The 27583-nt window shown below is 43.3% G+C and overlaps 1 protein-coding gene across 5 annotated transcripts; it reads right to left on the reverse strand.

Moving 5' to 3' along the window:
* ubap2l (ubiquitin associated protein 2-like) lies at nucleotides 1–27057 on the reverse strand. Of its 5 annotated transcripts, none has more exons than XM_078290299.1 (30): nucleotides 26973–27057; nucleotides 25438–25575; nucleotides 24795–24872; nucleotides 23847–23957; nucleotides 22386–22560; nucleotides 21363–21464; nucleotides 21122–21167; nucleotides 17739–17783; nucleotides 16780–16886; nucleotides 16359–16418; nucleotides 16204–16256; nucleotides 15895–15980; nucleotides 15370–15550; nucleotides 14779–14980; nucleotides 14255–14592; nucleotides 13512–13684; nucleotides 12649–12769; nucleotides 12028–12067; nucleotides 11691–11889; nucleotides 11446–11512; nucleotides 10721–11054; nucleotides 10236–10324; nucleotides 10036–10089; nucleotides 9807–9888; nucleotides 7976–8193; nucleotides 6976–7081; nucleotides 5361–5486; nucleotides 2799–2866; nucleotides 2265–2459; nucleotides 1–1358 (listed from the first exon to the last, which is right to left on the reverse strand). In XM_078290299.1, the coding sequence occupies exons 2-30, from the start codon at nucleotides 25531–25533 to the stop codon at nucleotides 1263–1265; spliced, it is 3648 nt and encodes a 1215-aa protein (XP_078146425.1). In that variant the 5' UTR covers nucleotides 25534–25575; nucleotides 26973–27057; the 3' UTR covers nucleotides 1–1262. The 5 variants fall into 5 exon arrangements, with proteins under 5 accessions (XP_078146425.1, XP_071759174.2, XP_078146426.1 ...); XM_071903073.2 differs by lacking the exon at nucleotides 26973–27057 and adding an exon at nucleotides 26794–26942; XM_078290300.1 differs by lacking the exons at nucleotides 17739–17783; nucleotides 26973–27057 and adding an exon at nucleotides 26794–26942.
* Between the last annotated feature and the right edge of the window lie 526 nt (nucleotides 27058–27583).

The raw sequence follows: 27583 nt of genomic DNA on the forward strand, positions 1-27583 counted from the left end.
TACAGTACTTGTGTTTTTTTTATATATGTACAAGACAAGTTTATCCATTTAAATTTTTTTTTAAAACGCACAGTACAAAAAGAAAAATAAATCACTGACAAAAAAACCCATAGTACAATTCTGTCCATCAGTATTCAATGCTGCAGTTTTCCTTACAATATGTTAGGGGACAGGTGGTGGAAGAGGGAGGACGTGGGGGGGCGGGGCTTAGAAACAAACAAAAACAAACAAAATAAACAACACACACATTGGAAGGCAAATTGGGTGTGTATTGGCCTTGGCATTCATTCTCAACATCTCTTGCAGAATAGGTGGGATTTTATGTAACATATTTATAATGCATGGGAACAGTTACTGTACAAGTGTCTGAAAATGGAAAATAATTTTATACACTATGAAAAATCCTGTGCTAGGCGGAAACAGAAAGCACAGTACACACCCACGGCTTCCGTGTGTACAAACATGCACGCAGTCACATGAAAACAAACACACCTTCCTCACATTCCAAGCCAGTGCGCTCGCTTATACGTCTTTATATATAATATATCTATATTTGGTAAAAAATAAACTTCACAACTCTGCCAATTTAGAGAATCGTTTCTTGAAACTTAAAATGACATAAAAATGGAAAAAAACAAAAAAAACAAAAAAAACCCAAAATGAAACAATTAATCTGTTTGGATATTATGCGTGGGAGGGATAGTTTTTCCACCAAGATTAAGGAGTGGGGAGTTGAGGGTGAGAAATACAAAACCAGCCTGTCCCCCCACCTTCAGATATTACTTAATTCCTCCCCATCAGTAAAAAAAGGGAAAAGAAAAAAAAAAAAAGAAAAAAAAAAAAAAGGACCAAACAGGAAACATTCATTCTTTTAGAAAACAGTTCTATGTTACATACAACTGAAAGAAAAAAAGGGGTGGGGTGGGGTGGGGGATGAACACGATACAAATTCCCAACACTCAATATTTCACCTCTTAGCGGTGTGTTACTATAACCATTTAGCTCCCGTCTCCTCTCTCTCTCTCTCTCTCTCTTGACCCTCTCCCCCCCTCCCACCCGTCCGTGCCGCACGACAGCGCTCGTTCTCTCGGCACAGCACCGCCTTCTGCCCGGGGTGCTGGGCCAAGAGAGTGGGGAGGGAATCTCTGCGGGAGAGAGGGGGAGGTTATATGGAGACCGTTTATGTGGAGGAGCGATGACCCCCCCCCTCCTCTCCCCGTTTCTATCACTTTGGAAACGCTGGGGGGCCCCGGCGGTGGATGTTAGTTCGCCCCCCAGTTGTAGCTGTTGTACGCCGACTTGTTGATCTGAGACTTCTGTTGAATGGAGGCGTTCTGGCTGCGCTGTCCGGTGCCACTCTGTTGAGAGAGGAGAGAGGTCAGTCTGTTGCTGTAGACTGAAGTCATGCTGCTGCATCCTTTGTGTGTTTACTCCCAACACCGAGCAGCTCGCTCTTTAGGTGCGGCATGTACACACTCACACGTTTCTGCCAATATTGATGGTTTGGAGCAGCCCAGTGTCCCAAATTGAACTTTTTGGCTCACTTGTCAAAAAACATCATCTGCCAAGAATAATTTTTTGCATACAAAATTATGAATAGGTCCCTATACCTTTTTCATAGAGATATGTCACCCTACCAATTTAATTTTTTCCAGGTGCTGTGTTTTGGTGCTCTGTTTTGAATTTCAACTTGCTCACTTATACAGTGGTCTTTTTTTTTTGTCTTCACCATTTTTTTTTTTTGGTGGACTCACACCTGCTATGTGTTGTCACATGCGAATAACATTAAGTTTCAACTAACTTTAGGCTAGTTAACCATCCAGGCAGTGGAGAAACAGAAGTTTAGACACAACCGCTTTGAGTAGAGCCAGCACCTGCTTGATCTAGAAACACTGTTTTGCTTTGATTGGCTCACAGTCAGTGTACAGTGGCCAGCAATTTGCCAAAAGTTTGAAGACAGGCAGAGACCAAAGACAACAGAGCATGTTAGAGTTAACAGAGCAGAGGCACTGAAATGTTATCGTCTTAAAACGTTGGCAGCCCTTGACCTTTATTGATTTTTAAAACATTTTAGCAGCATTTGGCGCTTGGTGGGTGTCAATTTTTGCACACTGCGACTGTCCATTACATAATCAGGCAGATCTGCCACAGATTTGCCTTACTGACAAAACAGAAACTTGTGTTGCATGTATACAGTTGTTCTGGTGCTGTGTATTTTAGCCGACAGACAGAAACAGCCACAGAGACCCAGAGAACGACATTACCTGTCCATCCTGCTGCAGGTGGTGGTGCAGAATCTGAGAGTGGGGTTGTTGGTGCGGTGCCAGGATATGCATGAAGGGGGCCGGGGCGTAGCCAGCGGCGGCAGGGGGGTTGATGGGTCCCCCGCTCCCCAGGGCCGAGGGCAGGCTGAACGAAGCTGCCGGCGTGCCGGCATGGAAACCCTGCTTCTCAAACGACTGCAGGATGAAGTGAGAAAAACAGACTTAACACCTTTATGTTTGGTTCAAATGATATTTGTTCAATATCAATCAATGACTGCAGAGCAAGAAGGCGACGTACAACCATTCTATTGGTCCAACTTGGCAAATCTGGTCACTATCAATCAGTACTTCATTGATTTTCATTTTGAAAGGCTAAGACATTCTCATTCATTTAGTTAATATATTCACTGGTAAAAGATAGGCATGAAGTAAAAAGTGCTTTCCTGAGAGTCGGTGCTGGAAATATTCATCTAAACATAAATGTTGTGTCATTGCAAATTCAGGACAGTCTGCTCAGTGGCTTGGCATAATTACCTGTGTCTTTGTGTAAACAGACCCTGAAATATCTGGTACCCCCGTGTTGCTTGATGTCACAGAGACTCCTGCAGAGAAAACAGAGAGGAAAGAGGAGACAAACTTAGTCCAAAAATCGGAAAATTGAGCATTTGAAGGAGAAACAAGGAACATCCATCAAATGAGGCAGAGCCAGGTTCAAGATGATTGTCCAAGGTTATTTTCTGATTCCAGCTAGCATAATTGCTATAGAGTCTATAATAACAGTAACGGTTCATGGGGAAGTCCATTGAAATTCATTTAACAGGTTGTTATTCTGCAAAAGTAGATAAAAAAAAAAAACACACATCCAAAATATTTTGTTTTGGCTTATTAACTAATCGAACTGCATTGCCTGAGATGGTTGAAATAAAATTTTATGGACAGCCACTTCCCCCATACCTACATCAAATATCTACAATTCTGAAAAAAATGTAGATGGTTATTATAGTCATGGAAACACGACTGTCCACACTGTCTTCCACCCATCTCAGGCAATTGTGGACCCCAGGAAGAGTAGTTGTTGCCTTGGTAACAACTAATGGGGATCCAAATAAACAATAAACAATGCAATTTGAGAATGTAAAGGGATTGCACTTTTTCTAATAGCTCAAAACAACTGAAAAGAATCTTGGGAAATTTCACGTAAATATCTCCTTTTGCAGAATAACAAATTCATAGACTATTTCAGTAGAACTCCCCGGCATTAAAAAAGGACAGTAAAGAGAGAGATGGGGTGAGATAATGAAGAGGAAGAGGGGGGAGAGAGAAATGGTGTAGCAGCTTATCAGTTCCAGTCAGCCACAGTAGTTTAGGTCTGACTGTATCTGGTGGTTGCTGCTGTAGTTGTTCTGGCACACACGGACCCCCTGTATCACCACAGAGATGCAGAACAAGGCCAACTGGTGTGCCGAACAGGAGTGAGACTCAAACTGGACAGACTCAAACCTACGGCGGCACTTCCATGACAAAACACCCGAGAAGTGAGAAGCGCGTGCAGTGACAGCTCTCGCATGAGAAGGAACTTCATCTTAATGGATTTCTGCTTGCAAGCTGCAATACTGCTCACATCTGAGCGTGCACACAGCCTGCAGGAGCGAGTAAAGTTCATTCCCCACGCACAATTACTGTGACCTCTCCAAGTATTTTCTGCACTCAGTTTTATTTAGTTCTGACAGTCGGGGGCGGGCTCAGCGCAGGGCGATTGTGTCAATAAATTTCATTGCTCACTGTAAAGTCTCTTCCTTTGTCCAAAACCGTTACGATTGGCTTGTACCCTGTGCAACATCAATACAGATTAAAAAGAAAAAGATGGAGTGCTTCTGTACTAGAGGGGCTCCGTTTTCTGATTCAGAGTCACAGAAAACCACAACACTGTTTCAAACAAGGATGAGGACTTTACAGCAACTGATGAAATTTATGGACACGATGGGCAAACGCTGAGCATGTCCCTGACTGTCAAAATGAAATAAAGCTTGAGTACAGAAAAAAAAAAGGTTTGGAGAGCACACAGAGTAATTGTGTGTGGGGGAATCAACTTCGCTCAGTCCTTCAGGTCGTATGCACGCTCAAATATGGATTTCTGCTTGCAAGTGGCAACATTGCTCACAAAGAAGAAGAGCTCTCTTGTGCAAGAGCCGTCACTGCACTCGCTGGAAGTACCAGAGTGAGCAGTGGTGCCATTTCCTGGGGTGGGCAAAAGTCCTCTTGCCCACATGCAGGTTCTCACTTATTCTCGTGAGTTTTGTCATGAGAAATGTCACTATACAATACTCCAAAACCTAATAAGAGCACAAATACAGATGACCAAACCCTCATGCACACCTGTACTACACAACTTTATTTTCATTCAGACACCGTTCTGAGCTGAGAAGTCGTTATGCCTTTACAACAAAAGCATCATAGGTTTCTGGTTCAGTGGATCGACTGCAATTCACAGCCACGTTCGACGAGAAGCAATATTAAAACCAAGTATACTCAGGCATCATTGTAGAACACGGCATTATTGTGGTGTAGTCAGGTACTGTAGATGTTTTGTTGCTTTTAACTCCTAGGCTGTAACCTAATTCACCCACAGGACAGCGAGCAGGTTCCTCTGGGAAACGCACGTATCAGCAATGACAACATGAGTGGAAAGCAAGCAACACACAGGGAAAATGGGACAGCATCAACCACAGCTACTCATCACCCGTTTAAGGCGGCCACAGCCCTTTTTTTGACTAGCGCTATCACCTTTTAGACTCCAAAGCGGATACTACACAGCTGTCTAGTAAGACGATATAAAAACCTAAAACAGATTGGACCTTGGTGATGAGTTGCCCTGGAGGAGCAGATGTAACAGACAGAGTGGCAGACTAGGCTTGTAAGAGAGGCGGGCTGCATAACAGCGTACATAAAGTCCCGGGGTCTTCCCGCAGGCGCAGCTCATCAGCGATGAGGCAAAGGAACGAGAGCAAAGAGGGGAGAAGGATGGTTGGTGACACAAGGAGGAAGACGGGAGGGGAGAGGGTTTTTTGGTTTCATTTGGCATGTGGCGGCACTCACCGACTCCAGGCCCGGTGACAGAGCTGGCTGGCTTGTTTTGTGCAGAAGCGGCAGCGGCCACGGCAGTGCCGTATCCGCCCTTACAGAAATCCCCACTCCCTGAAGCCTGGCCCACATCCTCATAGCCTGCAACAGTCAGACACACAGCCGCAGCCCACAGCGTTAGACACACCAGGCAGGGGACGCAGACCCGTCTCAGATAGTATTTGCAAATAATTCATAGCGTTTGTTTTAATCCGTGTACCAGATGGGTGGGTTTTACTGCACTGGGACAACACAGATAGTATCAGGTAAGTTGAGGCAATTCGAGAAAAATAGACTATGCTGACATCTGAATACTTTGTTGTGATTGCCTCAACTTTCTGGCACCAACTGCATTGTCCTATGCGGCAAGGCCCACCCATCTGGTACAACAAACAGGTCAGAATCAACGCTAACAATCATTTGCAAGTACTATTTGACCCAAGTCTGAGGGGAGGGGGTGGGGGAGGTGAGGGGCAGGCAGGGTGTATGTGTGTGGAGGGAGGAGGTGGGTGGGGAGGGGGGGTGGAAAGTGAGCTTGGGTTGGGTGATGGCAGAAAGCAGCGGATGGTGCAGCTTGGAACAAATAACAGGTGCTGCGCGTGGTGTGACCAAAGGTGGATATGAGTGATGAATTAAAGTATGAGAATAATGTAGAATTGAAAAGAAAAAAAAAAAAAAAAAAGATTGTAAAAACAGAAGGTATGTAGATGACCGGAGGCATATTGATGAATGGAAGTGAAATGTTGAAAAAGAATTGAAATTGATGACAGAAAATGGGCACAGAGAAAATGAGAGTCAAGTTAAGAAATATGGGAAGATGATTGGTGCTTTGTTTGGTGGTGGAAGGCAAAGTGTGTATGCTGAATGCGTGTGATGAGATGGGATGGAGGGTGAAGCCCTGGGGCAAACTCCGCTTTCTGAAATGAGCAAAGCAAGCCATGGAAGACAGCAACAGGAGACCGACAACCCTAACCCCTCGGTTACTTATAAGTTGATACAGCCAGGCGCCACTGCTCGAGCCCCCCTTTCCACTCCCATTAATTGTAATTGGCAATCCCATAAGCCATGGGAAGCCATTTAAAAAAAGAAAAAAAGGGACAATAGATATTTCCTTGCTACTACACACTGATGAGCTGTTGAGGAACGAAACTTCACTGCCCACATTCCTTGTGCAGAGTACTTCCTGGTGTGCATGACAATTGCTATTCAAGATGCAAATGAGTTTGCCATGTTCTCTCAGCATGTTTGGACACAAATAAAACCGAACGTTACTCATGCTCATTGTTAATTTGAAAACAATAACATTTTTCTTAACTTTGAGACCAACAGTTCAAGTGAGAATCAGCAGACAAGTTTAAGAAATGTTTTACAACCCATGAACAAATGCCTTGACACAGCATCATGTTTATGCTTATAGATATTGCACAGCTCAAATGAAATATGCATCCAAAACCAATGAGACATCAATGGGTTGATTATGAGAATCAACAGTCAGTTATAGGTATGCAGGTATATAGAGCTGGACCTGCATGACCACTCAAAACATGCCGTTTCCGTGACCTGTGCTGTAAAGTATCGTTTGGTGCCTCACCAGTGCTGTATCCATGGGAACCGTAGCCACTGGCCTGCTGGAAGGGTGTGGCTGAGGCGTTGACACCGACGTTCACACCATGCTGCTTTGACGAGGTAGGAGCCACCTGGACCAAAAAAACAAGAAACATGACATGCCATTTCTCCTCAATCTAAAAATAAATATGCAGAACGATTTGAACTGTATAGGCGGCGAGTACAAAAACAAAAAAAAGAGGGGCTTCAGTCTTAAACACTATTTCAGACAAACAATGGCTATGTAATATTACTCAAATATCACAAAGAAAAACAACTACATCCCGTACAATTGTGCCGTGTTGCAAATAAAACAAGGAAATCGTAAATGTCGTCCCCCACTAAAGATGCAGTCTCATTCAAATCGATGACAAATATGTCACCTTGTTTTGACCTGTTACTGTAGTGCCCCCTATTGAGCCAATCAGTCTAATTATGAAGTGCAGCGGTGAGATGCATCATTTCCCCAAGATGTGTCAAAATTCCATCAGTGGTGTCTGAGGTATTGCACGTGACGGATGGACAGACAGGACGATCCCAAGTCAATTTCATTGTGGGGGACAATTATGAAAGTTTACAACCTCACCAAGATTGCATGACAAGTTTGACTTTCATGTTAGAAATCATTTAGAGAGTAGGGGTCCATCACCCCTGCTGTAATGATGTATATCTGCTTTGGGACTCTTCAGATGTAGCCTATGCTGTGGCTTTACAGGAGAGACGTCACATCAATCATTTGAAGATTTTCCCAAGAAGGCCTTAAACTAGTACTCATTAATATTTGATCCTTTCTCGAACTACTTCCTCATAACCCAGGGATGGGCAACTATGTGCCATGGAGGGCACTACACCAGCTGGTTTTAATTAATTTGCATACTTTGCATACCTTCAACCAGACAGGAGGGACAAATAAGTGAGTCCCCGCCCATCCAGATTCAGAGACTGTCTGATATTTTCACAAAGTGGAAACTATTAAGATTCCTCACCGGGAACACAGCAGGTCCGTACTGGAAGGTATTGGGCAGGCCTGGCATGCCAGTGTAGTATGGGAGGCTAGTGTAGCTGTAGCCAGGCGGCAGCGCAGGGTTGAGGAACGGCTGCTGTGTGGTGTGATGTGTCTGGGTCTGGTTCTGCTGTGTCTGGGCTAATGTGGTGGCTGGAGCTGGGGATGATGCATCACCTCGACCAAACTTTGATAAGTCACCTGCAGACAGGGGAAGACAGGACGGAACCAAGCGGGAAATGATTAGAAGCGTCAAAGAGAATATAAACCAGGGATGTAATCAGGAATACAAAAAAACAAACAACAAAAAACATCAGTTATTCTAAATCAAATCAATGGTAGTTAAAGGCATACTGAATAGGATTTTGCTGCTTGTGACTTGTAAACACAACTTTCAAAATTGACCCCTCCTCCCTGCGGTTGCCAGAACTGTAAAAAAACAGTAAAAAAAAGTACAGTGAGGTGAAACGCCAAGCAGACAAGGCTTATTCCAAAACGAGAATGAATCTGGAGTTGGCTTTCAACCATTGGCAAGTATTGAAGGAGAGGATGGGGACGAAGAGCGACACGGAGTTGGCCTGTTTTCTGTTGGACAGGTAGGGGCCGGTTAGCTTAACTATCAGCTTTTCTACTACGGTAGCTAGCTGGCAGCTCACGACAGACTAGCTCTGACCAGAACTCCAGTTACTCTGTATTAGAGTTCAGGACCACTACTGTAGCCAGCTTGACTTTTAGATATAAAATGATTTAGCAGTGGTTTTGGTTGCAGGAGGACACACCCACTGCCAAAAGGCTGACGCCCAGAAACGTCCCGAACATTCAGAAATAGGCAGACTCTCTGTAGACACACACACTGTCACAGACTACCAATGGGCCATAAGTAATGATTGAGTAGGGTCATTTTTGGATGAGTTTATGCTATTTCAAGGGGGGAAATCCTGCTCAGTATTCCTTTAAGTTTCTGAAAAATAATAAAATCCAAGATAAACAACAAAGGACCAACAAAGGACATAGACAAAAGGAAACACCAGCAGAAAAGACTCACTAATCCATTCATCTTCTAGAGGGGAAGGTCATTGCTAATCATAACCAACAATGATTTAAAGTTATCCCACTGCCCTATATCTTTATGACAGGGCACACAGTCACAGTCTCATAGAGACTGATAGGTAAGTACATTAATATGATTCGGCAAGGTCAAATTGGGAGTGCCATCTCTGTCCTATAAATGATCTGTTGGTATTATATTTAGTTAATGAGTTTACCAAGGCATGTGCCCAATATTATCCTGCTGTTAAAACCACTGTGTGACCAGTGAAAGGGGGCTGGGCATTGTCATCCTGCCAGGCACAGCTCCCATCAAGAATCCAACATGGGATGCGTCTTTCATGTATTAGAACCACACCTTTCTACTAGGACTTTATGTTGGCATTTCAAACTAATGTACTCTAGGGGAGATGAATAAATAAATCAGTAAAATGAAAACAATCAAACAGAGAAAACATGCCAGAGTGCATCCAGTGCCCACATCTGTGTAACATCAACACCCATTCAATACAACAGCCTAACTCTGACTGTATCTGGTGGTTACTGCTATAGTTGCTCTGACACACACTGACTCCCTATCACCATGGAGACGCAGAACAGGGTCAACTGGTGTGCACTGCTGACATGTAGTCTCAATCAACCTTGAAAATTAGGCAGGGAAATGGGTCGCACATAAAGCTTCTTCAACATGCAACTAACTGCCTAGAAGAGAAAGCAAGCTCCATCTTCATTATGCAAACAGACCAAACTACTAGAGGATGTCTCACCAGAATAAGGGTTGCTGGTCAGGCTGCCATCTCTGCCAGTCAGTGCCGTTGTGGGGGTCGCAAAAGGGATGCTGTAATAATCCTGATGGCATGCAAAGGCAGAGAGAAAATAATCAGGCTTTTCATGGAATAAAAATTTGGTTATGAATCAAAAAATATATATAATGACTTTTGTAAAGACTTAAATTGTTGTAGCAGCTGATCTTTATATTCACAATTCAAAACTCACCAGCGGTATTCTGGTCTGTAGCATCTGTAGGTCATCATAGCCGTACACCTGAGGCTAAGAGAGACAAAGGATGTGTCAGAAAACGGCATTACTATGATTCGAACAACAATGTGGTAGATATAGGTATGGATCAGATTAGATTGAGCTTGTCTTCAGTAGAGGAAAATGTCATCAAGCACGGTGTGGTGTCAGGAACTTACTGGGTAGGCGTGCAGTAGTCCAGGGGCCATGATGTACGGGTTGGGCAGCAGAGGGGGCACTCCAGGGGGCAGGTTTGGAGGTGCTTTCCCTGTATGCACAAGACCATGTAAAACATAAAAAATAAATGTATCTATTTGCTGAACAAGCCAAGACTTTGTAAAAAAAACTTATCCACTTAGATGCCAATTCAGAACAGAAACTATAAATACACATGGGCCAAAGTACATGCAAGTTACATCTAACTCACTAGTGATTCTGCCAGTCTCTCTATCCATATTAGAATAGCAAAGTTATTAATTCTTAACATCTTACAGTGTTGACACTGCAGATAGACCAAATATTTCAGAGTACAATCTGAAACATACATGACTTGGAAAGGAATCTATGAGCGAGGCAGCGTGTATCAAGCAAGTGTGTATCTCACTACAGTGTTCTTCTCGCTTCTCTTTTTGCACCTGTAAAAAGTCCATGTCTTATGTCTTACCTGAGGATGCTGCAGAGCTGCGTGAGGATGAGGAAGTAGCTGAAGAGGGAATGGCTGAGGCTGCTGTGGAGACCAAAGCAGCGGCGGCTGCGGCGACTGGAGTGCCCATGGAGGCAGTGTTGAGGCCCATGGCCAGACTGCTGACAGGGCCGAGGCCGGAGGGGGCCGACACTGTGGAGGAGCCCACTGAGGAGGCCTGAGGTGCCCCTAAGGAGACCTGTGCTGCAGCAGCCGCTGAGGAAGAGGAGGAGGGGACTGATGAAGAGGCCACGGCTGAGACGGAGGAAGGGAAGGAGGAGGAGTGCAGGCTCGAGTCACCGTCTACACTGGGGTGCTGTTGAGATGGAAGGAGGGCAGCCAGAAAGATGTGGTTAGGATAAATGAGATTACATTTCCATTAGGGTGAACGGACAACTGTCTAATGTATCCGCTATCAGAGGAAATGCAGCTTTGGAAATGCTGCTCACAGAGATGGAGTCAGATACACGCCCCTGCATAAGCGTGTACGCACACACAAACACAGATAAACAACGTAAGTGAAGATCAACTCATTTTTTCTGTCTGGTTAAGAAAAAAAAAAAAAAAAAAAAAATTGTTTAACATGCTCTTTCAATGAGCACGTAATGCAAAAGACAACATGCTAACAAGGTTTTACCCTGAGGAGGTTCTTCCCTTCCCAGAAAGGGTCTGGTACAGATACAGACATAAACACACAAATAGCTCACCAGTAAGCTTGAGTTGGATGTACGGACTGAAGATGGAACAAGACTGTTCTGTTGTGACGGCAGAGAGCTGAAGAAGGAAAGGTATGTTCAGAGCATTTCAGGCATGAAGGCAAGAACCATCACCAAATAAGACAATTCACATCACAATTCTTCAATTCACAACACTCAAGTCCCTCCAGGGAACATAAAATTAAATGTGAATTAATTCTCCAGTTTATGAGTGTGTAAATTCAGTTGAATCTTACTTGTTGTGCTGAGGTGGGGGGATGGTGCTTGGGGGCAGGTCTTCACTGTGCCCCAGAGCACTAAGGGACGTCTGATTGGATGAAGTCAACAAGGAGGCGGGAACCGAGCCACTGTCCGTCAAAGTGCCCATGTTGGAGACTGACGCCGGTGTGACCGAATCAGAGACCGGCTTCACTGATACTGCAGGGCCTGCTGCAGCTGGGGAGTGAGAGAGAAAGAGGAGATTTCTGGAATAAACTCTCATCTAGAATGGAGATTGGGAAACAAAAATCGGATGACGAATGCCAAATCTACAGGCAATTTCAACAATGCCTGAAAGAATAACATGACACTCACCTTCCACAGATTGCGTTGCCTGTATTGAACTGAAGCCATTCTGTAAAAAAACCCCAAAAAAAACAATGAAGGTGAGCTCACAGGTTTCTATGGAAACAGTCCATTGATAAGTAGTTGAACGGGTACGGGGCTCTTGGCAACAGAATCACCAAGAACCTCATTTGATGTGCAGAGCATTGTAACTATAGGTCAGGTTTGAAACCATTAGTGCATTATAATGACCATGACCTAATAAACAAAACGAAAAAACTGGAAGGTTGGGGGATGAGAGGATAAGATGATGTAAGTTGTAAGACCATCTACACTGCGCGTACAACTTATTAATAACACCTGCTACACTTGAATCCAGGCAAAAGCAATGATCTCTTACTGATATAACCTAGAAAACACACATCTGTCATGAAAAGGAGGTGTAGATGAAGGGGAGGAAACAGGTTTCAGGTTGATTTTGAGGGTGAGGAGAGTATTACTCATCTACTTTACCCTGCCCAGATTTCCAACTTGGTCAGGCGGTTTGAAACTGCAACCCTAACAAGGTCACTTCTCTAACCTCAATGCTAACCATGCTTCACACAGAGCGTTTATCGGTTAAAGTAAAAAGGAGTGAGACTGTAGCCTCACCTTGGGCTGCATATCCTTCTGAGGGGAGGAGGAGACTGAGGGAGGATAGCGGCGTGTCTGAGACGCTCTCTGATCATACAGGTCCATCTGGTTGGGGTTGGGAAGAGCTGAAGTCGACTCACTGGGGATTTTAACAGCACAGACAAGAACACGTTAGAGAACAGGGTCATTTTTTTTACACTGTAATTTGGTTGTGTTCTTGCAAAGTAGTTTGTGGTTCTGACTTGTACTAGGTAAAATTCTAATTAAGATTAAAATACATTTTTAAGACAATTTGCATCGGTATGAAGAAGCTAGCATTATGACCCAATACTACTACAAAAAGCTGTTTGATTGATGTTTTTCATTTCTCATTTCTCAGACAAGAGGCACTTGAGCTGCCTAATGTCCTGCCATAATCACCATGATATATTAAACATAACCAGTTGTGCTTATCAGGTCATTAATTAAGCTAATTCATGTATTAATTAGCAAATATTTCTATATCAACATACTTGTCTTCACAAACACAAGGGGGTATAAATATAAACTCCTTATCTTAAAGCATTAAGGAGTTATAGTAGTTTGCAGAAAATCAATTTTCCTCATTAATATACAAATTCATGCAGCAAGGTGCTCCAAAAAGTTCCTATCATGTATTGTTCTTGAGTTATTGTGTTCACAAGAATGTGTCTACACACAGACAGACAAGACACCACCATTATGACCAAATGTCCTGCATGCAGTACCACAGCGGTGGGACATACAAAGACGGCAATCACATCAGTTTCTCTTGAACTGAGTGGTTCCGATATGGTTCACATCACATCTGCCCACATGTTGGAACACCTTTGCAGTGTCGTCTAGTTGAGAGATGTACACACCTGCTGGGGCTCGTGTAGAGGCTGTTCTGAACCTGGTTGGCCGGTGTGGTGGTGGTGGGGGTGGAGTCATATTCTTGCAGCACTGGTTCAGACCCAAACTGCAGCGCTCCAAACTGAAGATTGAGGCCAGAGATGTCTGCTGAGCCAGGCATCTCCACCGCCATTGCCGGAATCTGAAGTAACATTTAGAAGGCCGTTAGGTAATGACAGCAAGGGGTGATTATGCAGTAAATCTGCAACAGCAGGCAGGACGCAAAGTAAGATCAGCGTGGATTAATGGACTTTATGATGGAAGTTACATTTGCACAATATTTTCATGAATTGTCTTGGCCCAATTGCTTTGGTCTACTGGTATTCCCTTAAATATCCATGATGGGGAGGGCCTTCAGCTATGGAATGCGATGACAATGAACATTCCCCAGGCTCATAAATCCCCCTGCTTCTCCAGGTGTAGCTACATCAGCTCGGTATGTCAAAGAATTGATGTCCATCTTAGCTAAACTCAAGCCTACACTTGTAAGCAGCTAGTACACAGTTCTTGTGACTGCCTCTAATTTCTTGCCCAGATACAGTCACTGCTCAATATGATGTTCCAAGTGGCTGGGCAGTATGAATGATATCAATATGTTATCATTCATGAAAGATTTTGTGTGCTTTTTTTGTGCAATTCCAAAAATCAAGACCTGCTCCAGGATCAGGCAACCAGCAGTGTTTAAAAATTGTTGAAATACACTTGCAGTTACCTTGGTGGTAATGGAGGTCCTCTTCTTCTGCTGTTTGAGTTTGTGCTGCTGCAGTGGCAGTGGACTGGAGCCCTGGGCGTCTGAAGAACCTGGAGAAACCTGCTGACCTAGAGATGGGACCGCCACCATTTTGGGGAGGGAAGAGGCAGGGGGAGGCACCACATGGGGCGAGGGTGTTGTCTGTTGGGGCAAGGAGGAAGTGGAAGAGACGGAGGAAGGAGGCAGGCCTTTGTCCTGCAGGAACGCATCCAGCATGGACGAAGTTGAGGTGGTGGCCTGGTAGGGCTGGCGCTTGGTGAAGGGCGTATGCACCGCAGACTCTGGCTGAGTCTTCATATCTGGACAATGGAGGAAAAAAAGGAGGCAATTAGAAAGAAAGACTGAAAAGAATTCTTACATCCATTTAAAAAAGTAAACAATATCAACCATGTTTAAATGCATTAATGATTATCACATATCCTCAAGGGGGTTGAAAAAAGCCAGCAAGTGTTTTGCAGAGTAGACACAACAGCGTGTCGTCTCACCATATTGCCCCAGTGTGGTGGCACTGGTGTCCCAGGAGGAAGGGGTTGTGTTGGGAGGTCCTGACTGGGAGTGCTGGGCAGCCAGCTGGGCCAGTGCCTGGGCCGTTTTATACTGCTCCAGGAACTGGGAGCCAGTGGTGGTCCCGGTGCTGCCTCCTTTAGGGTCGCCCACATCCCCGAAGCCCTTGCTCAGCATGCTGACCTGCAATGTTGGAACATAACACATAAGACAACATATTGTTTAGAAAAGAACAATGTAGGTCATAAAAATATAAGCTAATTTGCGGCAGCCAAAAGGACGTTAGTAGTGTAGACATGTGGTCCATCTGGCATTGACAGTTCATTTCTGATGTTGTGTTTTGAATTTCACAGGCTATAAATCATAGATTAGAACCAGTTTAATATTTTGGACATAAGGCAGAACCTAAATTACCGTAACAAAAAAAAAACAAAACAAAAAAAAACATCCTGCAGAATATTGCAAGGAACACAACAGACCAATAGCGTACAGAGGAGAGTAAGAGCCAGGATGCATGTACCCATTTCATTAAAAAGGTTCAGTATGATGACAACTTTTTCATCGAGTCTCACCATGCTGTGCTGGGTGTAAGGGGTGCTGGAGGATGTTTGGGACAGTGGCACCCCTTGCTTGGAGTTGCTGAAGACCAGTGACTGGGATAGGGAGGGGGGCTGGGTGGCCTCCATAGGGGGGTTCTCTGTCTCCGAGGAGGAGGATGGGGGAGTCTTCCCCAGGAGCACCGCAAGGTCAATCCTACAGCAAGGCAGAAATATTCAGAAGCACAGAAAAATATTTAGGAACATGATCCATGTCAACTGAAGCAGCAATCTTTTTTTTTTTAGATTCTTAATCGTTGCCAGTGATTGGCCACTCCTTGCTACTTTTCACATCTATGTGAGGCTGTCAATTCAGCTGTGCGGAGGAAGCGCCATTCTATTCCTTAACTACTAGCGACTCCTAGTGATTGGACATACGTGTGATTGATCCTTTGTAAGGTGAATTCACAACAGTTGAACCAAGCAAACACTGCAATTTCTCTTTGAATCAATGACTTTGCTGGGAAGCATGAGTCAGTCTTAATGGTGTATGGGACCCACCTCTGTCCTTTAGTGATGGTAACATTCTCTTGAGGCAGAGGCATGGAGGCCACGCTGGAAGCTGTAAATATCTTGGTCTCAGACAGCTACACAGGAGTACAGAAAAAAAGATGAGTTATACTGGGAGGGAAACAAAAACAATCAACACAAACACATATGCATTTAAAAAACATTCCAGTTTTCCTGGCCAAAATTAATTCGCATTGTGCACTAACAGCTGCATCAGAGCCTTGATTTTTCTTTAGAAGTGCTCAATTAAGCGTTTACAGTTGAAGCACGAACATGTAGTTGAGCTCAAGAGATACTCACATCCTCATTCCAGTCCTCAGTGCCCCATTCCTCTGTAGCAGTCCTCCAGGCACCTAAATGTGAAAGAAACAGTTCAATACCAACGTAACGGGCAAACAGAGCTTCAAACAGAATAAGAGATGCATAAAAACAAGACAGAAGAAAGACAGGCTTACCAGGAGCGGAGTCGAACTTGGGCTGGTAATTTGTTCCCTCTCCTGCAGAGTATTCCAGCCCTGGAAATAAAGATGGGGGTGAGGAGAGGAGATCAGAGTCGGATATAATGGAACGAGATGGTTACCCTCTTGTCACCTGCACACACCGACATTGGCTCAAAGAATTGGGAGGATGACAATATATCAGGGATTCAGGTAGGTGTAAACAGTGTGCATGGTCAATGAAGAAAGCTTCTACACCCAACATCAAAAGGAAAGTCTTCTTTGGCATGCAAGTAAACCTTCTTTTCATCTTCACTGAAGGAACTTCCTTGGGAATCTCTACATGATTTTCAACTTTGTACACACTGAAAGCAGGTGCTTTATTTATTATGTTAATTTATTTTAATGGAGGGTAACATTTCTCAATAAATTAACTTACTAGCTCCTTCCTCTGGCTCAATGCTGCCCGTGTTGTTCCAGGTGCTGCCCCCTCCGTAGTTTTCTTCTGTCTGGGCTGGCTCAGCGTAGTCAGCAGGGTTGAATGTTCTGGAAAAGAGAGCGATAAAAGAGTTCATTACTACAGTGTTTGTGTCCATCTACTGACTACATTACCAAACAGTTGAATGGACATCTGTGCTAACGCCTACATCAACCAGAGCTGGGTGCCCACACATACAAATCTGGGGTCCATTTTGCAACTTCTCCACCACTGGTCTGGAGAGAGTAAGTGGAAGCAGATCCCTACTCAGTTCTTAAGGGCATCAAACCAGTGGACACCAACTGATCTGGTGGCTGGTTTTCTCCATAGCACTTTACAGTACGAGTGCATGAGTACAGCATGAATAAATCCCTAACCCTGGCATTTATATTGTTATGGGCTAATCATTTAACTACAGAACCACTACAGGAGGAAGTGAGGTTGTAGCAGGAAGACAGGAAGAGGAAGTGATAGGAGATTGAGGTGATGCGGTCACTGTCAGCGAGAGTATGTGCAATGGAAGGCTTATGAAACGAGGAGCCGGTAAGCATCGAAGCACTGTTTCACTGTCCCTCATTATTAACTCTTTTCTTTTTTTCAATAATCTTGACACATCCATGTATTTTGAGAAAATAACAGCTGTAAAAAAATCTTTAACTTTTAAAGCTACTTGATTTCTTACTGCCAACAAGAGAGTGTGCTGAACTTAACCAGCAGCCTAGTGAAGTACAACACTTACTTTCAAGTCAAGCAACTTTCATTTATGTCTAGAATCTGGAGTATTCCTTATATTATATATTTGGGGCTTGTGTGTTTCTAATATGTTGTGATTATAATGTCTTTCATCAGATTATCCTGTGTCATGGCACTAAAACCCCCCGCAAAAAGCAAAACTGACACACCAGTGGCGGTGCACTCACCTCTCATCTCCTGAAAAATCATATCTGGGCCCCTTATCAATCTGGCTTTAGAGGAAAAATAATGGCAACGATTACAAGAAGCACAACAATGGGAATGTAGAAGATAAAGCATGTGTTTTTCAGGCAACTATTGGTTAAGTATTGAGTTTAGGGAAATCACATGCATTGTCACTATAGATTCTGTACACTTCCAAAAACACATCTATGAACACTGCACGGTGAGGGCAGTGGCAGTTCTCTACAGGTGTTAGATCGTTAAAAACAAAGGGCTAACATACACTAATAAAACTCAACTACTTCATACTACTTATCATACAGCATCTGATTGAGAGGAAACAAGTTAAAACACTCATGCAGATTCCAAACTCAAGCTCCAAAAGCCACACACTCCAGAGCAGCAGCGTAAGCAGAAAGCCCTTCAACTTGCATGTGTTGGGAACAAACACTAATTACCCGTCAGTCACTCTACAATGCAAGGCAGGTCAGTGTGATTTTACCCTGGGTGGGTCATTACACAGTCCAAGAAACCAAACTCACCATAAGCCCTAACCCGCATGCAGACAGAAATGGTAGCTGGACAACCATAGTCATTATACAACAGCAAATGCATTAATCCTCTCCACTTACATAGTGTACCCTCAACAATCTGAAAAACTTAAGACTTTAAAATTCAGTTTTTGCTGTTGGCAATCACCACCTTAAAAGCCGTTGAATTTTGTGGTAGCATCTCTGCTGAGAATCGAACTCGGGTCTCCCACTTGACAGTCTGCAGTCTAACTCCCTGCGGGCCATGTGACCCACGAAGTGGTGAACAGAGCGACCGACTGACCGACTGACAATACCATCCATAGAGCCCCTGCTGGCGTGGGGCTAAAAACATCTTTGCCTTCATTTTCACAAAAAACGCATTTTATGGACCCACCATTTGCAACTTTAATGTGCTTACCTCAAATACTGTCATCAGGACTATTTGTGTAACTTTAAGTTAAACCACTATCATTCATATTATTCATGCGTGTGCAGTCCTGAAAAGACTAAAATATAAAAAACTTCCTTTAACTTTAATTCATTATTGACTACCTTAATCACTAAGAAGTGACTGCAAAAGATATTAGGTAGATGAATACAATGGGTAGTGAACTACAACAGTTAGATGAAACCCACTATCCCAGAGTAACAAATGCTACGCTAAAACAATTGTTGACTATCTGCTTATCAGGCAGACAATTCACCTTATGTAATTTCAATATACCGCAGCCTGTCGTGGGTTAACGATTGATCGTCCTTGGCACCTGTCAGCGCACTGTGTTGTGTCAAATCAAACTGGCGAGTAACAACAAAGCGCACGTGCGTGGGTTCACCTTATATCCAAGTAACACATCTGACAAGTAAAAACTGTTAGAATAACGTTACAAACACATGCAAGCAGTTTGAAGCATATATAAAGACATAGATAGTTTTCACAGTAGGACGCCCTGTTGGATTGGCTAAGATGCAAAGCAGTTTTGCGCCTGGCACTGGTTCCTGCACTGTCTAACACGCGACTTCAAGGTTCCTAACATCAATATGACGATCAGATTAAGGAGGATCGCCTGCATTAAAAACAAAAATTAGCCTAACGTTTAAAAAAGTAACCGTCTGGACAGGAGACAGTAATCAGCTATCTGGCCGACAGCCAGCGCCTGTGGAAAACAGCATTTCATCTTTGTATTCTTGGTGGATATCATGTATCGTTATTCCTCCAAGCACACTAGTCATTAAAGGAATACACCAACTTCTTGACAAATCTCTTTGATCAACTTGCTGTTGAGCAATGAAGTGTGGTAGCCGTTTCACTGGTGTGTGTACAGTGTTAGTTTGCTTAGGTGCATGCTAACATTTTTAAGCACACCAAGTATGTTAAGTGGATGGTACAAGCTAGCTTAACATCATCTCAAAAGCATCAGCACAAGGCACCAACTGCCACACAAAGAGGCAAAACTGCTGCCAATCGTCTTATCACACAACATTACATTGATCAAAGAGCTTATCTGCCCAAAAAGCCTTTGTATTCCTCTAAATACTTTTGTGCAGCAAGACAAAGTGAGGCTCACTAGAGACAAAACCAGCTCAAAATGTTTACAATGCAAGATAGAAGCCACTGAGTTTAACTGACACTGAAACCAAGCTGGCAAACTGTCACTGTTAGCAACAAGATGTTTGGGGTGGAGTCAGGGGAGGGGGAGGAGGGGGGCGGGGGGTGTTACATGAAAACCTACTGGCTAGCACCGCATGCTTTTGTAAGTGGGAAGCCCGCGCTCTCAGCTCACCCAAACATGCTGCTTAGTTTGGAACCAGCAAGAAACAAAGCACATTACAGTATTCCTTGTAATACGCATTTGTGCAGAGATTAAGAATAAACTCACAATTGTGGAACATTTTCACAGAATCACAGAAACTCAGGGCATATAAAATCCCTTGAAGATGCATGACGCTTCCTAACCTTATTGTTACTGTGCACACCACCACTTCAACAAACATCCTACTGCATATTACAAGGAAGCTCTTTGTTTTATTTTGGTTATCCCCTTAACTTCTGAGCCTCTGTTTACATTAATTACACCGTTAGCTTGGAACTACTCGATCACCACTTTCTGTCTCAGCAGAGGTGAAAATGACATTCAGGCTCGTCTTAGGAGGAAGCCACCCAACCCATGGCCTCACCAGAGGAAGCCACATAATGTCAGACTTGCTCCTTCAGCAAAACCCAACAAGAAGCTTTAAGATTCATAATCGCAGTGAATTTTCTCATTACACCTCATTGCTCCTTGCTTATCATCAATGGGAAGGAATTAGAATGACATAACTTGACGCCTACTGTGATGCTGCCCATTTAGAAATGACAGTGAAAATGAAATGTGTAATGAATTAAGAATAATGTCATCACAGCTGAAGGCAGACCCACTTCCTCCTTCATGACACAGACTAGGACAAGGGCTGCCAGTGAGAGACACCAACACATAAATAAACGCGTTACTCACTGCACACACGCAAACTGATGCCCGATATAGGCAAAACACAAACTGAATAAAGCCATACGCCAGGACCAGAGAGCAGAAACATTCAGCGTTAACCAATTGGGTTGCTGTCACTCTACTGAGTGGATCTATCCAAATTTCACTTTAGATGAATTGTTTATAGACACCATGCACTCTCTGAAGAGTTGAGTTACATAAATGCTGTATTCGACCCACGCTGTTCCATTCCATTGGCTGACGTATGTCCTCCCTCCTTTGGATTAAGGCTAAACAATAGGCTGGGGTCCTGCTCTCTGGTGACCATGGCAACAGGTAAAAGAGGAACAAAAGGCCCTCTGGTTTTAGGCAACGCAGGTGTTCCCTTACCCCATGCCCTGCGCCGAAAACCTGCCTCCCCGCCGTCCAGATACTCCTGGGGAGACACGGGGAACTCATTTTAGATTCTTAGTGGGACAATTGTCACAAGAAAGAATGGTACCAATTTAAAAAAAAGAAATGAATAAAAAAAGAACCCCCCCTTCCCCCCCCACATCATTTTGATTAGATACATTTCCTATACATGAGGTCCACTAATGGGGATGTGGGATGAGGCGGGGTTGTCACTTACCAACGGTCCCTCTTCCTCTGCCTCTTCCCCTTCGGCCTCGCTCTGTGCCTCTTCCAGCTATTCCAGCCTTGCCACCATCCAAGCCATTCTCCTGACCACGGACTTGAGAGATGAAGAGAGAACGGCGTCAGACATGATCACTATGTCACAACTATATGCACAGTCCAGAAGAATCATTTAAAACTATCAATTCAATTCAAATGAGCTTTATTGGCATTAAATACTTCAGTATCTGTTGCCAAAACAAAAAAAAGAAAGTGATAAAAGTAGCAAAAACAACTATAAAAATAACTGAATAGAAAATTGCAATTATTCAATCACACACAAAGAAAAATAGAACGTTTTAGTAGTTAGTCCCAAAACATCAAGTAATTTCTGCCAGCTTGTGTCTTCAGCACTATCAACATGTGTTGTAGTTCATCGCAAAACTGTTTTAAAAAAATTTGTGATGCTGTGTGAGAGCCCAGTATACCCCTCTTTCAGAATGAAGGTGAAGGAGGAATCTCTTGCTGGCTTTCATTTTGCTGTGGCACACACTGTCCCCCCTTCAGGACCATAGTTAGGGCTAGGAAGGGTCTACTGGTGTGCTGTCTGACATGTTCCGTTAGTGACACTAGATTAGATGGCAATAGAAGAAACCTACAAGAAAACATCTGCCATAAAATAATGACCAGCTACTGAATGAGTAATTTGGTGTTGGCAGTAGCATAATGAACAATGTCAAACTTAGTGAGTATTCTTGCGCGTTACAGCCTGTACTGGTTTGGGAAGAGGGTGGAGCTCTCTCACAGAGAGAAATTGTGATGGTGATGATAACAGAAAGCCAAAAGCAATTCCAAGCTAGAATGCAGGTACAGTATAATTAAAATAGATCATTCTAAAATAGTGCATCCTGTAGTTAGTTTGATGGATTGAGGTTTCATAAGCCAAAATTAAGAATAAGCTATAAAATCAACAAAGAGGACACTTGCTGAAAGATGCTGGCCAAAGTGAAGAAATGAGACTTAAGAAAAAAACCCTTACACTCTCGTCCCCTGCTGGCCCCACGGCCCCTGCGCGGGGCTCCACCTCGACGACGTGCCACATCCCTCTCTCCTCCTTTCTCCCTGTTCTCCTTTCCTTCCTCTCCGGTCTCAGCCTGGCCGGTCTCCTTCTGGCCCGACACTCCTTTCTTCTTCCCCACCATTTCCCAAGAGTCCTGAGGAAGAAGTGAAGACAGAGTCAGACCACTTTTCCTATAAGGACAAGTCCTGCTGAGCATACTGAGAGCTTTTACTGAACCACCAAGGGGGGAAAAAACACATTCAAGTAAGTGCAGGTTAACACAAGTCAAGTGAATTAACAGACCACTGCCATTACAACATGCAACCACCTAAGCCATGCCAATATACGGTCGATACAAAAATATTGGCAGGGTTGGACAGTAAGGATTGCCTGATGGTCCGGAGCCAGCACAACATTGATTTGTGCCAGTTAATTGCTCAGTCAGTGGCCCAATTGGGAAAAAAAGAAGGTTCTGGCCCACAGCTCATTGTTGTGCTTTTTCTGACCAATAAGATTGGATGCCACTTCTGAGTTTGTCAGGGATGCAGCAACTCATAGTTGTGTGAAGCAGACATGGCACTGGCTACTTCAAATTACAAAGCAAAATCTAAAATCAATCCTGTCCTGCTTGTCGGTGATTTCCAAGTAAGGGATATCGAGTCGGCTCGTTTTTAAAAAGGCACCGCAAACACACACTTAATGAACACAAAAACAGCCAACAGCACCGAGGCAGTATCTTGGCAAAAAGACTCCCTGACAACCCCTTATCAGGTCTGATTAATGTATTGGCAAGACGGATGAATCAAAGAATTTCTACTCTTTTTTTTTTTTTGTTTCATTTTTTTTCTCCATATTCTACTGGGTATATTCACAGAAAAGCTTATATCATTTAAATATTAGGGCTCATCTATGAATACAATAAGTGCAACAAGGGCCGATTCATACTTTGTGAATGCCATTGTATGATTTTTTTTAATAATTCTGTAAAATTCCAATCACTTATTTACCTTTTTGTCATGTATTTTTTCAATCATTTTGCTGATGTACATTATAAACATGTTCTAGTAATAAATTAAATTTATGAAAAAGAAGTCATTTTCATTTTTGCCTGCTGGGCCAGTGAAAACATACTAGGTGCAAGTAGACCTCTGACATATTGACCCGACCAGGCAAGTGGAGAAAATTCTTCATGTTGAACCCTGATTGGTGCACCGCTTTTACCCTTTACATGCATTCATGCAGTTTTAGAGTGGGGGCCTAAAGTAGGAAACCACCAGCAGTGTTGTCATACAGCGTCATACTGTACCCATCAATCTTCACAGGAGCAATACTCCTACAGTTAGTGTTAGTCTCATCATAGTTATCTAACCCAATGTAACGCTGTTTACTCCGGGATTTGGCCCTCACAGCACTAAGCCCTCACACAAAGCCAATACTCACAGTATCTGGGCTGCCCTCCAGCAGCACGTTGATGGCTCTGTTGACATCTCCGTTGCAGTCGTGCAGCGCGATCATAGACTCATCCTGGTCCTTGCCTGTGATGTCAATCAGCTGGAAAAGGAAGAGTGGGGTGATGAGACACTGGCCCTGCACAGAGGTGACCTAAGGCCGACACACCTGGGGTCTGATTTATAAAGGTTCTTATGAACAAGCTGTGTTAAAAAACGATCAACTGGAAATGTAGCAATATCAAAAGGCAAATATAATTTCTATCATTATAGAAGTAATATACAAATTAATGTGTCTGTCTAGTCTAACCACTGTCACCCTGCTGCCCCTAATAAATTAGTTTTTATCATGTTCTGATTGCCTACTATAATCAAGGACTAAGTAAACAAATGGATTTATAAAATCAGGTCCTGGTGACCTGTTTACAGAAGTAAAACATGACTTTTCTGACCTTAGAGGATGTTTTTAGCACTTGCCTGACAAAGTTTTTTTTGGTCAACAGTAAAGCAGGTAGACTGATCCCACTACTTTCATAGTGGACAGATCAAAGCTAGATTTAAAGCCAGATTCTCCATGTTTACATTACAGAAATTCTCCCTACAGCTAAAAATCTTTAAGCCAGATGGAAAAGGCCTGTGTTTTTTCCTGTGTAAATAGGATCTTGTTGGCTTGGGTCTGAATTGATCAGAGTGTATCTAATAGACAGCTACACTTAATATAAAGCAAGGATGGCAGTGACACTGGCTTTGTTTGCTTCTGAGAACTCAACTCAGTTCTCAGCAATTTCAGGCTACAATAAATTTTAGGACATCAAAACAGATTTCATAGTATTTGTTCCATAGTAGTCCTGCTTTACCATTTTCACATGAGCCAGAGAGACCACACAGGGAAGCTGTGTGTGGGTGAATTGGTACGATGGGATGCTGTGCATCTTCTCACCTGTTTGACCTTCTCTTCAAAGTCAGCATCATTGTGGTCCGAAATCATCTGTGCGAGTCGGATCTGCTCTGCGGTAGCCTGTTACGCGAGAAAAGAAGAACATCAAACATTTGAGTCAACAAAAAATAAGCACTACTTGTGTTTTCTTGTGGAAACAGAAATGACAAACTTGCATTTAGCCATTCGTAGATTGATAGATCTCTAGTTACAAATGATTCTAAAAACATCAACTCACAGAATTCAACAACTAGCCTACATTTTGTCAAGTGTGAGACAATAGCCTATGTTAATCTAAAGAATATTCTTTGTAATAAAACTGTAATTGGCAACTGTATTCATATGCTCTTACACAGCAATAGTGCAACAGAGCAGCTTTGCCTATAAATACATGATGTAGGGACAGTCATGCAAAATTACATTGTGAAATAATAGCCAATTGTTTGAGTAGGCGTATTATATATGTAGAACTTAGTGGTAAACTGGTTTTGTAAAATATAAATAAATAAATAAAAAAAGGCCCAAAAAACAACTTTAGAAATACATTTAATTTGATAATATTCAGCTCTGCTGCGTATTGCTGAGCCCCAAGGATGGGTATCTCTGTGCATGTCCCCCCTGTGACAGGTAGTAGAAGTGAGGGTACCTGAGGCCTCTGCTTGTGCTGTGTCTGGCTCTGTGTCTGGCCCTGTGTCTGCTCCCAGCTGCCCCGGGCTCGGTTTCCGCCCATGGACGTCATCATTTACAGTATATACAAATAACAGTATTTACAAAGGGATAACACCTGAGGAGGAAAGGATGGATAAGTGTTACAGATGACTATGACCTACTTTATGTCAAGTACACCTGACACACTAGTTCCTCATAGATCAATGTCGTTTATGGCCTAGCGGGGAAAAGAATACCAACAGTGGTATCCAGGAAGACAGCAGCAGCGTCGTTTACAAACACGAACTGAAAACAGTGGCAAACTGCGCCTTTTCAACGCATCGTCTAAAGCCGTAGCTAAAAGCGGGGTCTCACCCGGGAGTTAGTAGTGTGTCACGGTACGACTGGGTGATACACACAATACTTGCATTGTAAGTTACAAGTAGAGAACTTAGCTACCCCGTCACAACATGATACATTGATGTGTATATCGGCTTAAAATATGTTGTCAAACGACACGGTATGATCATAAAGCCAGTGGAAGACAGATTTGCATCGTATCCGATAGTTAAAATGACGAAGACAGGACACAAACACATACTTAGTTAGGCAGCTCACTAGTTGTCTGCTTGATAACAAAACTGGTAACCTTGCTAACGTTGGCGTTTCGTTAATCTTGCAAACGTTACGTAAAGCCCTATTTGGACTAGCCTACGATCAAGCCTACAGCCAGGGCCCGTCGAACATATTCAACACCATTAGCCAACCACATGGCCAAAATGCTAGCCAACTTGCTAATACTTGAAGGGAAAACGTCCAGCTTTTAAGTCTCGGTGGGCTTCCGCTTCTCACAGCCTCACCTCATGGCGACAACGAGGCTAACTTAACTACCGCTAGCTAGCTAACCAGCTAGGTGCAGAAAGCTGGCTAGAACGTTGTGTGTTGGCAACGTTAGCTGGATAGCTAACTAACGCCACCTCGCTTCAGAGTTAACCCACCACTATACTTAATTAGCTAACCAACTAACGTTACTACCGACCAGCACGGCTAATACTACTGCTTTCATGTTAGGCGAGGCAGACCAAAAACGCCCATGCCACTCGATTGCCACTGGTTGTTAGCCAACGAATGTTAGCTATGCTAACTAAACGAACTAACGTCGTTTCCCATAGCTAGGCAACGTTAGCTAGTCAGCTATGTAGCAGCTTCGCAAGTTGCACCACCACTCTGCAACATCCCCCACCATTCTGACCCTGATGAAATGAGATGGTTGGGCTATCGAAATGCAAGACACCGAGGCTCAATGTAGGCCTGCAGGCCCATAAAATGAAAATAAATAACAGGCGATACTGACCAGAAACCCGGTTCAATGCTAGATATTCTGCAATACAACCGACCAAGTGGTCTCGTTGTCGACCTCCTAGTCGGATTTAGGACAGGATATAGTTCCTGAACCCCAAGTTGATACAACTAAGTTGAGAAAATATAACGAACCGACTCGCTCACACAATAAGCGAGAGACTCTGAATTTACCTGTTTCTTTTCCACTCTGACACCACGGATAGCTGCGTCACGTGGTTGACAGAGCGCTTCAGGAAACTGGACCCACAACATGTGACCACACACTTATAGCTGTAATATGAACGTCTGACAATTTTTTTTCAATGGTACGGATGCACGACACAGATAATAGACTTTTGGCAAACAGAAGCATATGACAGAAGGTTGCCACCTCCCTGATAAAAAAAACAACAACATGTATTTACAATCTTGCTGTCAACACAAGAGTGTTGAATCCCTTAAATTATTTTTTTATTAATATTAATTTGACACATTGATCCTAGTGTGCACTTCAGTGGAAGGACACTGGCCCAGAGCCATGAATTCTTTATGCCACTGACAAAATTATAATTTTCTGCGTAAAGAACGCAGCACAGCCCAATTAGCAGCAGAAAAATACTTGGTGTCCTATTTTTTCGGTCTGCTACCTTGTGCAATGCAAGCTATTTGTTATAACCGATAATATAATACTTCCATGGTTATAACATTAATGGCAATTTTACTTAGTTCTATTCTGTGCCTTCTAAACTGAACATAGCCATAGCTTGTTTTGTCAGGCACTCTTACACAGTTATTACGGTAAT

This window comes from Centroberyx gerrardi, chromosome 19, assembly GCF_048128805.1.
Source record: "Centroberyx gerrardi isolate f3 chromosome 19, fCenGer3.hap1.cur.20231027, whole genome shotgun sequence".
Taxonomy (NCBI): Eukaryota; Metazoa; Chordata; class Actinopteri; order Beryciformes; family Berycidae; genus Centroberyx; species Centroberyx gerrardi.

Coding starts and splice junctions, on each gene's coding strand:
- ubap2l (XM_078290299.1), bottom strand. CDS start 25,533: ATGATGACGTCCATGGGCGGAAACCGAGCCCGGGGCAGCTGGGAGCAG. Junction 12,770..13,511: donor CTCTACACGAGCCCCAGCAG/GTGTGTACATCT, acceptor TAAAATCCCCAG/TGAGTCGACTTCAGCTCTTC. Junction 2,867..5,360: donor TGTCACCGGGCCTGGAGTCG/GTGAGTGCCGCC, acceptor TTTTCTCTGCAG/GAGTCTCTGTGACATCAAGC.